At 30.8% G+C, this 17325-nt stretch overlaps 1 protein-coding gene across 10 annotated transcripts in view; it reads right to left on the bottom strand.

The window, feature by feature from the left end:
• Positions 1 to 2337: 2337 nt before the first annotated feature.
• The window catches only part of LOC134725188 (coiled-coil domain-containing protein 154-like), a 49086-nt gene continuing 34098 nt past the window's right edge, over positions 2338 to 17325 (bottom strand). For 6 of the 10 annotated variants that reach the window (XM_063588815.1, XM_063588813.1, XM_063588807.1 and 3 more), the window contains one exon: positions 11121 to 11256. Coding sequence is in view for 3 of the 10 variants with exons in the window: in XM_063588811.1 (XP_063444881.1) it covers positions 2376 to 2700; positions 16861 to 17024 (489 nt within the window). In the remaining 7 variants the exon portion in view is untranslated. Of the gene's footprint in view, positions 2701 to 11120; positions 11257 to 13328; positions 13342 to 16860; positions 17025 to 17325 lie in introns of those variants that run through there. The other 4 variants (XM_063588817.1, XM_063588811.1, XM_063588816.1 and 1 more) reach the window with 4 other exon arrangements.

The raw sequence follows: 17325 nt of genomic DNA, 5'->3' as shown, positions 1-17325 counted from the left end.
TTAAGAGTGGTTTTAAAACACAGAAAAACAAACATTTGCCTGTTATCTATGCAAGTTTGGTACAGTTCAAAACTTTTTAAAGGTTGCAAGTTGAAGACGGGCTTCCACTTCTTTAAATGAAATCTGTAAAAGCCTTGAAACTATATCATTTATGCCAGAGCTAGAAATGTCTGTCAAGTTTGAGAAAATGGTAGAAATCTTTGAATTTTTACTTTTTGTTGAGGTGTCCTCAATTTCAAATTATTTCTCTTTCCCAATTCTTTGTCCAATTTAGAATTATTTAAATTGTCATCAATAAATAACTTGTTGTTTTGTCTTTGATAAAAGTGCTTAGTAACTGGAGTCAGTTTCACAAAATAACTTGGTAGTAAGATTGATTGAGGTGATATTATGGTGAAAATTGCAACAGGATATACTTCACACAAAAAAAGTCTGCCTATAAATTCCTATGGCATTCATTTAAAAACATACATGTGTTCACATTCTTGTGACAAGCTGTTTCAGAAATATGTTGTTAGGATGTAACTGAATGAACCTAAAAGTCCATAGTGAATGCTTGCTTTCACTTGAGTATTTGTTTGTTATGTTCTAGCTATAATGTGGTAGCTCTAAGTATTGGGAAGTTGCTGTGTATGAAAGTATTTACCTTGTGAAAGAGAGGTGAATGATTCCCAAATGGCATTAAAACTTACAAGGTCATTTCCAGGCCATGTAAGATATGTTCTACTGAAACATTTATTTGTGTATATTTTTTACATTTACATTTGGTCAAATAGTGGTCAATGAATATATTGTGTTGGGTTAAATAATAAAATATCAGCTGATAAACGTCAGCCTTTAAAAATGCCAAAACACTGGATCATGTTTAGTCTGAAAGAACATATGAAGAGCAAGTTGAGGTTAACCTACTAAACAGTTCTACGTGATATTCTGACATAAGTCTTCCAAGATAATGTGAAAAGAACTGATGATTGATTGATTGATTGTTGGTTGCTTAACGTCCCGTGGCAAATATTTCATGCATATTCAGGACGAGAACAAGTTCACAATAAATATAATAGGTAGGTCTTGTCACAATAGAGGCCATTAGGATGATGGTCGGGGAAATTTCGACTGCCACCGGAAAATGAGGGTATATTGGATAGGGACAGAAATTTTGCCTTACTACGGGCCCTCAAAGAGTTGTAAGGGTATTTTACGTGCAAAGAGCTTGGCACTTTCTTTACACGAGACAAAAAAGAACTGATCATGTACTATGCGATAGACATGGGATTGAATTAAGTCCTTGGTCATCTCTAGTCTATCCAAAGATACATTCGTAAGATGTTTGCTACTGGACATTAAGCAAACAATAATCAATCAAAGAACGTTAGTGGGTTACACAATACTGAGGGGCATACTAAAATATTTCAGTTTTTCTGGACTAATTTTTATCAATGTGCATTATTTTTCTGCTGCGGAAGGGTATTCTGTTACTGCTTCGTCGTAGTGTTTGTTACCCATTCTTTTCCTTCAGTTATCTTAATTTTGAGTATAATACTTTTTTTGCTGTCAGTTCGAAATTTTCATCTTCAACTCCTAAGCCACGTGCAGGGCCTCCTAATAATATGAATTAGCCTTAAGAAAATATGCAGTACCTAAAGACATAGTGTCAAAGTAATGTTTTTTTTTAATATTTATGTTGGAAGAGCAGGATATATGATGGGTTTTTCTACATCTAAAACAAGGCTATTCGATATCTCTGAAATTAGGAGGCCAGTCCCCTTTATCAGTTATGACCTCAGCTTACAGGTTTCACTCTAATACATACAGAATGTTTTATTTGGTAGGTACATTATCAAACAAAGTATATCAAATTAATCAAATCAAATAATTTTATTCGTGTTAATTCCAATACAGGAATGATGTCAGCATTTACAAAACACACAAAACAAACCCAAAATAACAAACCAACAAACAAAAACAGAAACAGAAACAATCATTCAAAAGACATGCTTTGTCGATAATATGAGACACTTATTTTAGTTCTACATTGCGGGCAGTAGTTTAACGTCGTGTTTTGCTTTTTCTAAGCCGTTACATATTACACCAATTTTGGTACTTAGTATTACAGGAGTTATATCGATAAAAAAGAAAAGCAAGTACTGCAAAAGTCCAAAGACAACATGATGTTGACCTTTCGCGTGTCCACGCACTAATGAACGGATTTATGTATATTTCCGAACACAAATATCCGACGTTCGTCTTCGAATCTGTTTTGTTCGACCAACAATTTTTGTGCAACGAAATTCCTTGATCGACTGCAATTAATTTTTTAAATTCATAAAGCAGCTGTCAGTGTTGTATCTTTGTAAAATGTTTTTTTTATAGTTATTTTAGAATAATTCTGCAATTTGTCGATTCCGTCTCCTCTGTTGTTTTTGTTCTGTGCTATCATCTGAATCGTCTTCACTGTCTGTCGGCATCTTGCTTTGCTTGTCTTTTTGTTTCTTCTCCTTCTGTTTCCTGTCATAGTTTTCAGAGTTCCATTCATCTTTTGGAGATGGTGTTCTACGTCGACGGTCACGCGACCTTGGCCTATGTCTTCTTGGAGATGGCGTTCTTCTTCTACGATCCCGAGATCGTTTTCTTGGAGTGTAATTTTCATCTTCTGATTCTGACTCGAGCCCGCTATCCTTTGTTCGTCCACGTTTTGGTTTTCTGTAAAATAACGAAGTAGATATTTTGATTCAAGTCATATTACCTTATAGTAATTGATTGCTTGGGGATTGCTTAACGCCGCATCACAAAATAATTGCTATTATTATATATATCGCAGCGAACCAATAACTAAATAAATAAAATTGAGAATGGAAATGGGGAATGTGCCAACGAGACAACAACCCGACCATACAGAAGACAACAGTCCAAGGCCACCATGGGTCTTCAATGCAGCGAGAAACTCCCGCAACCGGAGGCGTCCTTCAGCTGACACCTAAACAATATGTATACTAGTTCAGGGATAATGGACGTCATACTAAACATGAATTATACACGAGGAACAAAAATTAAAAATGACACAAGACGCACAATCAAACTCAGTTTAAGAGTCCGAGTCCGATGTCAGAATAGGAAACAAAAGAAAATAAACAAAATGAGAATAATACATGAATAACAACTGACATGCCAGCTCCAGACCTCAATTTAACTGATTGAAAAATTATGTCTTCATCATATGAATATCAGAAACAATCCCTCCTGTTATGGGCTTAGTATTATACCATCATAAAATATATGAGAAAAATATAACCCGTGTCATGCCAACAACTGGTTTTAGAATAAATCTGTTTAATTCCGATGCAAATACCCTATAAGCGAATCAATATTAAAGCCAAAATATGCAATCTTTAATGAGCTGACAACAGTATCGTAACTATATCCCTTCTTAATAAGACTGCTTAAAGGTTTTGTTAACTTTGAGGTGAATACTGACATGTGTGTGCTTTGTAAAGAATATTACCATAAAAGATTGGATGTGAAATACCCGAACGTATAAGATGTCTGCATGTTGAGTTATATTTACGAATGATGTCCTTATACCGATGATAGAATTTAGTAAATGTTTTAAGTAGTTTATGATATCGAAAACCCTGGTGTAATAATTTTTCAGTAATACATAAATTTCTCTCGCTAAAATCGAATACGTTGTGACATAAACGAGCGAATCGTACAAGTTGAAATATGTAAACACCATAAGATGGATTGATGACAAGGGAACGTCACCATCTTAAAATGGATAATTAACGATAGGAAATGAAAAAATCATCTCTGTTATCATAAATTTTTGTATTAAGCTTCCCATGCATTAATTGTCATTGTTAGTATTAGCTTTGTTTAAAGTAAGTTCAACAGGATAAGTTTCTTTAGTATACATACTGTAGTCGTCATTATTGGGAGCCTCATAATATGAATGGCCGTTCATGTTAAAATAGCGATGGTTCCATCTAGATACTTCGCATAACCATCTAGATGCTTCGCATAACCATCTAGATGCTCCGCACAACTATCTAAATGATTCGCACAGGTATCTAGATGCTTCGCAAAAGTATCTAGATAGTTCGTGTTAGTATCTAAATGCTTCGTTGAAGTATCTAGATGGTCGAAAACTCTACATAGTTAAAAGCAAATTGAAAAGTATTTGTATTCAGTTTAACTATTTGCATTTAGATAGTCATAGTAACTAGTGTAGATGCTAATTAAAACTATCAAGATACTTGTACAAAGCATCTAGATACTTTAGCGAAGCATCTAGATACTTGTGTGAAGCATTTAGATACCTGTACGAAGCATCTAGACACTTATAGGAAGCATCTAGATACTTGTGCGAATCAACTAGATACTAATTAAAAGTAACTAGATAAATTCAAGAAGTATCTAGATGGTTGTTGAAAATATCTAAATGGAAAAAGGTATCTAGATACTTCGCTAAAGTATCTAGATGTATCTTACAACCATTTAGATACGTGTTGAAAGTATCTAAATGCAGGCTTTCAACAAGTATCTAAATGAAAAAACCATCGCTATTTTGAAATGAACGGACACTCATAAATATATCATTCAAATATCTAAAAGTATTGTTTAATTTTTGAATCAGATGTTGTTTCCATGGGTCTTTGCTGATTCTTGTCATAAATTGTTACTCATAACAATACAAAAACAGGTCCGCAATAAGTGGTGCACAGTTAGCCCCCCTTGGATGTTGACATACTGCTCAAAGTATATAAGAAAGAGTCTTTACCAGGACTTCTAGAAAATTTGACTGATTAACCATAAAAATGATGTCAAGGTCAGATAAACCTTGTCAGACAGACATGTACAGCATACAAAAATTCCATAAACCAAACTTAGTTGTTCAAGAGGCCAAACCATGAAAAACTAAGTAAACATGGAACAATCATGAACCATGAAAAACTAACATGGATCAATCATGAACCATGAAAATGAGGTAAAGTTCAAATACTTACCAGACAGACATGTACACTTTATGATCATTTCACAAACAGAATATAGTTGACAAAGTGCTGACAGTATTGTTTAAAAAAAACTTAACAAAACTCTTAAAATTGACCAATACATCAAGAAATTTCGGTCAAATTTGTGTTCGGCGTCCAGTGGCAAATTTTGTATGCATATCAGGACGAGAAGTCATCTTAATGTGGTGATTTGAATATAAAAGAGGGACGAAAGATACCAAAGGGACAGTCAAACTCGTAAACCCAAAACAAACTGACAACGCCATGGCTAAAAATGAAAAAGACAAACAGAAAAACAATAGTACACATGACACAACATAGAAAACTAAAGAATAAACAACACGAACCCCACCAAAAACTAGGGGTATAAACCCTGCTTTGTATTACACTTATGCTAACATTCCCGTAACAGAACACAAGTCATAGCCAACATAAACTTGTCATTCTACATTGGCATTAACACGACTCCTAGCAGACAGTTTCCTCTTTAAAGCTTAATACTGCCTGATAAGCGAAAAGGCAGCAAATGCAAATTTCAAGAATGGTTTGGCCTGGTCATGGATCGAATCACAATCTCCCGCACTTATATTCGAGAATGATAACACGAGACACCCGAGTCTGTGCATGTGCATGCATTTGGACTTTTGATTGATTGATGTGTTGTTTCTTGCTAAACGTCCTTGACATTTTGATTTTTTTTTTAGTAAATAACCAGATCTCAGGGGCAATTACTTCTTAACAGTTTCACAATTTTTTCTGAAATTTTCAGGTTTAATAGAGCTTGTCGTGGTGACAATATTTCATATATATATGCCATGCTGATCATTGCATATAGTTTTTGATGCAATGGCAAAAATATGCATAAAGTAAACAAGAGTGCACATGCGGAAATGCCTTGCCTTTTTACCAACCATTGGTTTTATGTTGATAGTCCTTAACATAAAGCTTTACTACAACTATTACACAACTTAACATGATTAAAGAAAATGAGGTCAAGGTCAGATAATCTAAAGCTGGAAATGCATGCACATCTTACATTTATTCCAACCAACAAATATGTTTTAATTTGCACATCATAGAAACAAACTTAACCAGGAAAACTAAACATTGATCAATGAAATGAGATGAAAATGATATCAAGGTCAGATGAACCTTTCCATACAGACATATACACCTTACAATCATTACATGCTTTTTGTTGTCCCAAAGCATACAGTATCTATAAAACAAACTAAACCAGGAAACTTAAGATTGACCAATGGACCATGAAAACTAGGTTATGGTCAGATGATAATTGCCAGACAGACATAGGGTACACCTTATAAACATTCCATACACCAAATATAGTTTACCTTTTTCTTATAAAATTAGAAAAAAAGAACTTTAACAACTGAACCATGAAAATGAGGTCAAGGTCAGATGACACCTGTCAGTTGGACATGTACACCTTACAATCATTCCATACACCAAATAAACCAAATATAGTGGACATATTAATTCAGTGGCAGATCCAGGAAAGGGTAGGGGCAAAGTTCAATTTTATGTTATGAACAATTCATCATGAAATAATATATCTGCAAAATCTAACCTCCCCCAAGTGTGTCAGGTCACAAATGATTCGGATGTTACCGCATATTGAGTCTTAATTGCTTGGTCTCCTACAAAGACTTCTATGAAATTTGTTTGCATCAAAACATTCTCAATAAACATGTATACACAAGACAACATACTAATAGAACATTTAAAAATATGCAATTTCAATTGGTTGGCTTACTGCTGCACACTTCTTTTTAAAACAAGAGTCAGACGCTGAAATGCTAGCCTTCTTTACTAACCATTGATATTACGTTGATAGTCCTAAATATAAAGCTTTACCTCAACTATCACACAAACTCTACAGGATCCAAAAAAATGAGGTTAAGGTCCTGTAAACCAAACGAGAAATACATGACTGTTCACCTTACAATCATTCAATACACTAAAAATATTTGACCTATTGCTTATAGTTTCTAGGGCACACTACTTTTGCATGCAGTTTTTGATTACATTTGCGCGCATTAATTTTAAAGGTAAGCTCAGGTAAAAATATGATTAAAAATTAAATTACATTATAATTGACAATTATTTTTTTTAATTTATTTTCATAAATAATCATTATGACTATCAATTATGAATCAATTATTAATTTTGAAAATATTTCTTAATTCAAATTATATATTGTTCATACTGAATTCTGAAACTAATTATAAAGTGATCATTCCCGTACGAAATAAGTAGCAGGATTCTACCTAGACACTAGTAGGAATGAAGTAGGAATCCACCTAGATTCAAAGATTCCATATAGAAAGTAGACGGACATGGAAAATGAACAAAAGTCTGACTGGATTTTTCAATATTCCTACTTCAAAAATCCTACTACCGAGGTGGAATTGCTAAAGTCTGTATAGATTTTGTTTTTGTTTTGAAAATCTGATTTGATTATTTATTTTCCTACTACATGTTTAAGATTCCTACCAGAATTAATTTATAAATTCCTACCAGAATTAATTTATAAATTCCTACCAGAATTAATTTATAAATTCCTACCAGAAAATCTTTTAACCTAGAAAGTTATCTTGAACTGGATTCCTGTTTGCTAATGAGACACATTTTGCAATGTTTAAAATGCAAGCAAGTTCCAGTTCACAAATTCAAAAGTTGGAGGGGAAAGATTGAAAAGTTGTGTTGGAATACAAGGCTTTAAGCTAGGGTCACACAACGTAACAATATAGAAATGAAAGAAAATATGGCTAATCAAGACTCAAGGTAATTCTTATACATTCAAAATGATATTTTTTATATGCCTGCCAAAAAAATTTAGTAATCAATTAATAATTCATTAAAAGTGCACAATCTTACTTATTATTTGTTCTTTAAACTAATTTAGATCTACATGTTTATGTATAGCACTTTCTATAGCTTGCATATATTGCATGCAGTTTCCTTAAAATATTCAAAAGTATATTTTCGTAAAAAGGAATTGGTTCCATGAATTTCCTTTGTTCTTTGTTGTTGAGATTCAAACTTATCATTGACCCAGTTGTGTATTTTTGAATATACACTTACACTTTGTATATTTTTAGATTCCTACCAGAAAATATTTTTTTCTGGGTGGAATTTTGAAAAATTCCTACCAGGTTTTCTAGTAGGAATTTTATTTTCCTACCAATATATTCCTGCTAATTTGCATATTCCTGGTAGGAATATACAATGTTCCTACTAAGAAATTCCTGCTAATTTAAATTTTTCGGCTATTTTCCGTGTGGATTCCTACTACTGTCTGACTAGAATATCACTCTTTTCTGGTAGGAATTCAAAGCATTTTTCCTACTATATTCCGTTTACATTCCACACGGATTGTTTCATACAGGCAGTATAAACTCTGTATTAAAGGCATACATGTAACTTCATTGTTAATATTTCAGAGTACAAACATGGAGTTCAACACATACTGAAATGTAAAGTAATTGATTATCAATAGTTTTACATGTACAATTACCTATGTTTTAATATTTCAACATTTTTATCTGTATATGATCTAGGATAAAGTGCTTGTGCATAATAAAATGGACTTATCTTGCTTGAAATCCAACTTCCACTTCATCGCTGGTGAGCAGTGTACAAAGACTAATGGAATGAGTACTTATACATTTAAATTATAAATGAATAAGTACCATTAACTGTATTTTACCTGAGTTTACCTGTCAAAATAATGCGCGCAATTGTTATCAAAAGCTGCACGCAAACGTAATGATTTTTGCACGCAAATGTAATGATAATGCGTGCAAATGAAAGCACAGAGTTTCTAAGAAAACTAAACATTGACCAATGAACCATGAAAATGAAGTCAAGGTCAGATGAACTATACCAGGCGGACATATACATCTTACAATCCTTATATACAACAAATATATTTGACCTATTGCTTATAGTTTGAGAAAAAAAGACCAAAAAAAAAAAAAAATAACACTGAGCAATGTACCCTGAAAATGAGGTCACGGTCAAATAGTATTTGTGAGTTGGACATGTACAACATAAAATATTTCCATACACCAAATATAGTTGACATATTGCATATAGTATTACAAAAACAGACCAAAACTAAAACCATAACTTTGACCACTGAACCACTGATTTTTTTGTATCACTGGGTTGTTGTCTCCCTGATGTATACTGTAAACACAATCTCTTTTAAATCAAATGTCAACATTCAAAATCTAGTTTCTTCTTTATTTAATAGTACTACAATATATAAACCTCATTATAAAAGTACTACAGTGAAGATTAACAAAGTGACAAGGTTCCTTTTATATAAATGCATTAATAAATAATATAACAATAAAAAAATACAATAAAAATTGACTTTTTAAGGACGGTTGAAGATTAGTATCACAATTTTCATTACACTTTTTATTTCCGAGCATTTCAATGCTTGGAATGCTTAAAATGTTCAAAATATATATGTATCACAGTTTAGCTTACTTGTATGAAACATAAAAACAAAACAAAATATAAAAATAAAAGTCTGAACCAAAAAAAAAATCGAAAAAAATTAATTCTCTTCAATTTACTTATTGTATTCAAAATAGTTTTTTTGTAAGTCAAAAGTGTGGACACAGATCAGTGTGGATATTAATTGGTTGTTTGGTGTTATTGTGTTTGACTGTGTTATCTGTATTTACAATATGTTTCTAATAGAATGTGGATGTGTCTTATGGACAGCTTGTTAAATAAGTAAAACACTTCAGATGGAAAGAAATTACACAAATGGATCCGTTCAAATAGTATGAAAAGGATTATGTTACATGCAAGTTCCTGAATGTTATTACTAAAACTATACAAGGCACAAGATAATGTTTACAAATATTATGAAAAATGAAAGGTGAATGAATGATTAATTTATCAAGGTAAACATGTGATTTTCATTTAGGGTTTACAAAATACCTGCAAGGACAGCTTACCAGAAAATTATATATTTTATTTATTTTTTGAGCCTAAGGGCTTTTTTTATTGGTGTAAAAATTAAGCCAACTTGAAAAAACTTGATAAAATTGCATAACAATAACTAATAATTAGTAAACTATTTACTGGATTTATTCCACATTTGTAATGTTGTTATTTGTACTCCTATCTATTGTCTTTCTTTTAAAGTCATACAGTTTACAACTGAGCAATCTAGGGATGTTTAAGCAATTCGTTAAATTTTGCCCATGATTTTCATTACACTTTTGAGAAGATTAATTTACCTAATGCCAAAGAAATCAACTGCAAACTGATGGTCTTAGATGTAAAAAAAAAAAAAGATGAACAGCTAGTAACTTATGTTGAAAATATCATTTCAAAAACAAAAAAATAATATATGTTGATAAAAACTTAATATCACTTCCTTTTTATTCTGGCAATAATAATCATCCATCACCAATACTAAAATGATGATCCATGCAATAAAATCATGGTTGTCCATTTTCCTCACATTCACACTTCAAATACACACATTCATATAGGTCATTTATATGTGACAATCTGAATAACAATAATGAAGAACTGAGTTTTAAATACAAAGCAGTTACATACAAAGAATTGTTCTTATATATCTGAACCCTCCTCAATGAAGCAAAATCTTCTTTATAAAAAAATTGAATGTTTCAATTTAAAATTAGTGATAGGAAAAGGGGAAATCTTTTGAATTTACAAATATTCTTTGATCCATAATCTTTGACAGCAATGTGTCCTGTCCATTAGTTTGTTTTATTATCAAAGTTTTAAATGTTTAGTTTGCATATACAGCAACTTTCTTATTCGAATAAAAGAAAGTTTGATAGTGTCAAATTTCCAAACATGAATATCCAAATAAAACATTTTGATATGGTATGTTAGGAAAACAGGATTATTCCAGAGTTTTATGAAAATATATATATAGTTATTACAAATGTTTCAATCAAAATATCATTTAAATGAAAGTATTTGATAGGATCTTCTTAGCAGATTTATGTGACAAATTGGTGTTGTGCCAAAAATACAAAATACAAATAACAGAAAGGAACTTAAACGGTGGTATCTTATACAATATATAATTGTTTTTCAAACAGTTCCTGTTGGTGGTGGTTTTGCTGGTCTTGGGGTACCAGAATTTTCTGTTTCCAGTTGCTTTCGTGAACGAATTTGCCATAGAATATACATAAGTTTTGACTTCCATCGTAACCATCTGAAGAGAAACAAAAAAAGAAGCTATAATGCACTCAAGAATTAAAACATAATAAAATCAACAAATATCATACTATGTTTTTCCCTTTTGGTTAATTTACAAGAATTTGTTAAGTTGTTCAGTTTTTTTTTTTATTATATTTCCAAAAAAATCTTTTGAAAAAGGGATATATTGAACATGTATTAGAATATCTCAATTAATCACAGTATAGGTAATAAATACATATATAATTTCAATGCAGTTTAAGGCAAATAAATATAATTGATTTAAGCAGTGATTAAATTCATGAATTTTATGCTTTTTGTGACTGTTGCATTTTGGAAAGATTTTTTTAGATACGATCTCACTCAGATCGTTTTAATATATTTTCATAATGAATTGCTTTAAAAAGATCAAATTTCTGGCTTTGTATTTTTTTTTAATCTTAAGCCATTTGTTTAATTATAAACAACAATGCAATGTTTATAATAGCAATACACATATGCATGCATGATAAAGAATTTACTATTAGTATGAAATTTACTAATTTATATTCCTAATTCAGGAAGAAATAAAACACAAATATTTTTGCAATAGGATGATTTAATACAAACAAAAATTTTGAAGTGCCAAAGCAAATTCTTACCTCCCCTCTCCCCTCCCCACCAAAAATTAAATTAAATTTAAATCCAAACTTGGCACTGAAATCAAAAGGTGATGATCTTCTATTTATAAATAAGTTTGGTTAATTTAGTTACAATTTCTCCGGAATAAATTTAAAAGTATGCATATCTTAAAATGAACAAAATAAAGAAAACAATAGAATATGTTTTATGAAGTATAGAAAAAAGAAACTAATGAAGAACTGATTCTTTTAAGTAAAAAGGAAAAGAGTACCAACATAGTTAAAAATAGAAAAAATAAAAATCAATTTTCTGAAATAAAAACCTGAAACTTGAAACAGTAAATAAAAGAGAATGAATAACAGTAGTTGTCTACAAATTATATGTTCACATCATACATATTTCTACAAACAACATAAACAAAGGTTTAGAAAGACATACTGACAAAGGATTTATTTACATCTTTTCTCATATTGACTCCCTCTCTGTTATTTTAAGATGAATTAAATGAAATCCATATACGAAAGGTAATGATTGCAAAATGAGGATATGGAAATGTTTATGCATTGGAAATCTTAAATTCAAATTTAACAGTACATTTTTTGAAGTTATTTATATGTATTAAAGTTTGTTTTTTTCCTCGAAAATATGTATCCAATATGGATATATTCTGTTTTATCATCAGACTTTGTCAGTATGTCAAATAATGCACCCTGAAATAAAGTATCAGAAGTTACGTTGAAAGTCATTTTACCATGGTATCCTAATATGTCTTTTTCTTTCTGTAAATTCAACAGAAACTATTAAATAGACTGGCATATACATTTGGAATAATAACTGATTCCCTTATGTTGTTATAACTTTGAAATAAGAAATTCTGTTCTGGGCAAAAAGAAATAAATATTTCAAGCCATTTTACTTTTTAAAACAACATTAAACATTAAAAACGCAAGTAAATGGAAATCATAAATTCAGAATTTTGTGAGCAGCAGCAGCATGCATCATTGTGTTTACTGACAAAATGAAAAATTTACTACTACGATTTCAGAAGATGATGTATAAAAATAATACTTTCAAAATCTGAAATGTAAGTTTTCATATTTGCAATTATAAAACTTTGCAAAAATTTTCTGATTTTAGTAAAACTAATCCATTTATTTAATAACTGTAGTAAGAGCACCTCAAGTGAAAGAATAGTGGCATGAATGACTAAAGATCTATGTTGTGAAAGTCACGAAGAGCTTTTTTGACGATATTTACCTAACCATATCATACATAGCCCACTAACAGATAATATAAGGACTGTCTGATGCAGTTGGCTCAATAGCTGTTTTGTAATGAGGGAAAACACAAAGAACATTTATACAACATAAAATTCATGCTCCTGTTCAATTATCTGACAACATTTAATTTACATGCAGGAACAGTAATTCATGCAAGAATGAACATCAATTAATGTGCAATGTTTACCTGTCTTTGTTAGCTATTAAGCAAACAACAAAACTATTTTAGACATTTCTTAAGTTGTTTCCAAATGACAGCAAATAGGAGACACATTTACAGAACTGTTTTCATATATTTTCAAATGTGGATTAGGAACCAATTTAATATCATGATAAAGAAAGAATGCATGCTAGCTGATATTTGTTTTTCAATGGTTTTATGAAACTTTTTCTAAATCAATGGTAGTTTCTGTAAATTTGCAATAGTAAAATTTACTCAGAATATCTTAAAACTTTTTAATATTAAATCTATACACATAGAACTAAATATCATTTTCAATGGGTGGGTGGATGGATTGATGAATGAATGAATGAATGAATGAAAGGAGGGTTAGGGACAGAGCAATATGTAGAAGCCAGAGGGTAAACTTGTGTTGCACTTTTCCTTGGCTCTCAAGACTTTCAAGCTCAATGAAACAAGGGATTTTTTTGTTACCCACTGTAATGAATATTCACAATTTCATGTAAAATAAATAATCAGATCATACTGGTACAAGTTTAATCTGGCCCCATGACAGATGACTGGCTATTAAACACTTAGTGGAAAATCAAATGCATATTCAGAACAAGAAGGTAATAATTGGATATGAGTATAAACCCTGCTTCCAAGGAAGACATTTCATCCTACCCGACACATTATTCTGACGTTAAATAGACAGTCTTTTCTCTTACTGCTTTACACAGTTTGTTTAGCAGAGAAGTGGCAAATAGCGATTTTAAAGTCTTTGGTTTGACCTTGCCTGAGTTGGAACCCATGACCTCTTACCTTAAGGAGAACATACTACCATGAGACCACTGAGGCAGTTCTAGCTCCATGAAGCTAATGATCAAACTTCAAACCAAAGTGAGGCAGACATTTTAATAATTAAAACATCAAGGAACTTAACAAGAATGAACATGCTGAAATACTTATAATGCTGATTGACGGATGAATGCTTACTTGATTTCCAGTGGGAAATATTACATGCAATAATTTCAGTCAAGAACTAGTTAATAAAGAAATCCATCGGAAATGATGTGCAAAATTGGTCAACTGGGATGAGGGTGAGATATATCTACTGCCATTTGAAAATGAGGCTTTGTTGGTTAAAGGCAGCAGTTTACCAAGCAACAGGTTACCTATGAATATTCAGCTATAGATGTTGTGTAGGTGATTTGTGTGTCTGTGCAGGTCGTATATGGAGATGTGTGTTGAGTGATTTTTTTGTGCATGTTTAGTGTCAAGGTTAACAATATGGTTACCAGTTTATCATTTTTAATTATTTTCATCATCGCTGAAAAGAATATGAATATTATCTATCAACAAACTATCACTATTTATCTAAAATATCTATTTACACCATAAATAGATAATAATAATAATAAAACCATAATAAAACATACGGGTAATTACTAACATACCCTTTACTTAAATACCCAGTTATTTCATTAGTTGAGATTTTATTATCGAAATTTTTAGCACTGAAGTTTAACAAACGTTAATTGATTAGAACTAAAATCCATAATGTTAAAAAAGGGAGACAAATCATTATCAATATCATGTATAATGTATAACTGTATCAATATCTGAGCTCCTGCAATACAAAATCATTCATTACAAGTAATTGTGCATCCTTATCATTCTGTATCTCATTATAAGATTGCTTGAATGAAAAAGCACCAAAACTGTTAGTCATATTTTTCATAACATCATCATTTACAAATAATCTAAGAATGATATAATATTATCTTTGAAACTCCCACTTTATTATAGTCAAAATTGTAGAGTTGAGAATTAAATCACATTTTTGAAATCATGTATCTTCATAATGGTGAACATGAAATCAAATTTTGAAATAACTTAATATTTTCATATGACAGACTTTCTTGAGTGATTTTTCAAACAGACTAACATTGTGCCATGATTATCACATAAATCAAAAACAACAACAAAAACACATGTTCAAAAACAAATAATGCCAACTACAGTATTTAACCACCCAACACTTCCCTCCTAAAAAGAAAAAAAACTAATAGCATGGAATAAATCATGAACAACAAACAACTGATTTGCAAAATTCAATTAATCAATATTATTATCCATATCGCAATTGTTGCTATTGTTACTGTTGATTTATTTTACTTTCTCACACAATTTTTTTCATACCGTAGCTGGCATTTTATAGTGCATAAAATCTAAACAATAAACCAAATCTTATGTGCATACATAAATCATACATGTGCTACAAAATGAAATAAAAAGTGCCATTAGTAAATAAAAACAAATATATAATGGACTCTTGTTCCTCCAAAACATTCCATCATTATAAAGCTGGTGTCTTTGGTGTGATCGCAAAATAATAATAAAATTACAATGAATAAAACCTATTACACAGATACTTTTGCATAGGTACTATTTCTGTACTACAAAAATACAGTACTGGAAATTTACTTTTAATATTAAGTACTATTTCTTTACTGTAAAACTATTGTAATATTTAGGTACTTGTATTTAACAGTACTTGATTTGTACTAAATATTTTGGTACCGAAATAATACAATATTCCATGTTTGAAAATATTTTTGAAGTTTTTGATTTGAAATTTGAAATAGAAAAACTTTCAAAATTATGAAAATGTAAAGGTAGCAACCAACATTCTGTAGTACCTAAATTTCAAGTACAAATAAAGTACTGTAAAATACAGGTACCTAAATATTACAATAATTTTAGAGTAAGAAAATAGTACTCAATATTAAAAGTAGATTTCCAATACTACAAATTTTTAGTACAGAAATAGTACCTTTGCAAAAGTAGCTGTGTAGGATTTTGTAACATCTTATGCAGTTACTAGTTTCTGATTGCCCTTAAACCTGTTGATATAACCTTAACGAATATTGATTGTCATGTAATAACTTTTATCATTGTAAAGAACTTTTTTTCTCTCCTTTCAAAAAATGTGTCCAGGACTGAAATGTATATAAATATAAAAAAAATTGTTTAAAAAAATGAAGGAATTGTTAAATATTTTTACCCTCATTTAAAAATTAGGCAGAGAACGAAAAAACACAGTTCCAATAAATGCTGGAAATGGTTACGACAATTTTCATATCTCTTTCACTTTGTGAATTGCAAATACCAGAGATGCCTATATCAGTATATGGAACTTTGATCTATCTGTAAGGATCAGTCAAAACAGCAGAACAACTTTCTATGCAAGTAATGAACTATGGATGAGCACTCTAGCAAAAAAAGGCAATTAATAATGCCCCCTTTGTAGGGCTATAAAAGTAAAAAGTGCAAAAACACACTATCAATGTTACAGTTCAACCCTTAAAATAACCAAAAATCTTTATTTTCCACTCTATGAAAACATTCAATTTTGCAAGCGGTTTTGTATATTTCAAAAGCATACCATGTAACTGCAAAGATGTTAAAAATCCTATCAATCTCGGTTTTATTGTATAATTTGACATCTATGGATCAAAATACTACTGGCTATGCACAGGCACTGGGGACTTACCTATAGGCATTAGCAACACTGTGTCTATTGACATCTGGCGTGTCATCGTTCCGTCTATTGGGATCTTTGACAAAATTTCGAGGTAAGGGTTTTTTCACTAGCGGTTCTATAGCAGTTCTCAATATAGCTATTTCTTCTTGAAGTTTCTGAATTTCTTCAGCTCTCTGTAGACAAAGAAAATTAACTGGTATGATAGTATTTATAAAGTTAAATTAAGATAAGATGTCCTTTTTGCCTGAGTGTTAAATAAATGCTTTCAAAAATGTTTCTTACATATACAATTTATAAAAAAATAATTATCTAGAGATTCTTCATGAGTTCAAAGTTAGTTTAATTTGTAAATCAACCCTTTTGAAAGCATTTATTTGAATTCAAAGCATCTGCAGCTGATCAATTCAAGTTTCTGCGTTTTTTGTAGCAGCTTGCAGAAAAATACTTCAGAGCATCCAAAAAAATTGGTTTTGA

The sequence above is a fragment of the Mytilus trossulus genome, chromosome 7 (genome assembly GCF_036588685.1).
Source record: "Mytilus trossulus isolate FHL-02 chromosome 7, PNRI_Mtr1.1.1.hap1, whole genome shotgun sequence".
Taxonomy (NCBI): domain Eukaryota; kingdom Metazoa; phylum Mollusca; class Bivalvia; order Mytilida; family Mytilidae; genus Mytilus; species Mytilus trossulus.
The sequence above is the reverse complement of the archived record's forward strand: the minus strand, read 5'-3'. Positions and strand labels throughout refer to the sequence as shown.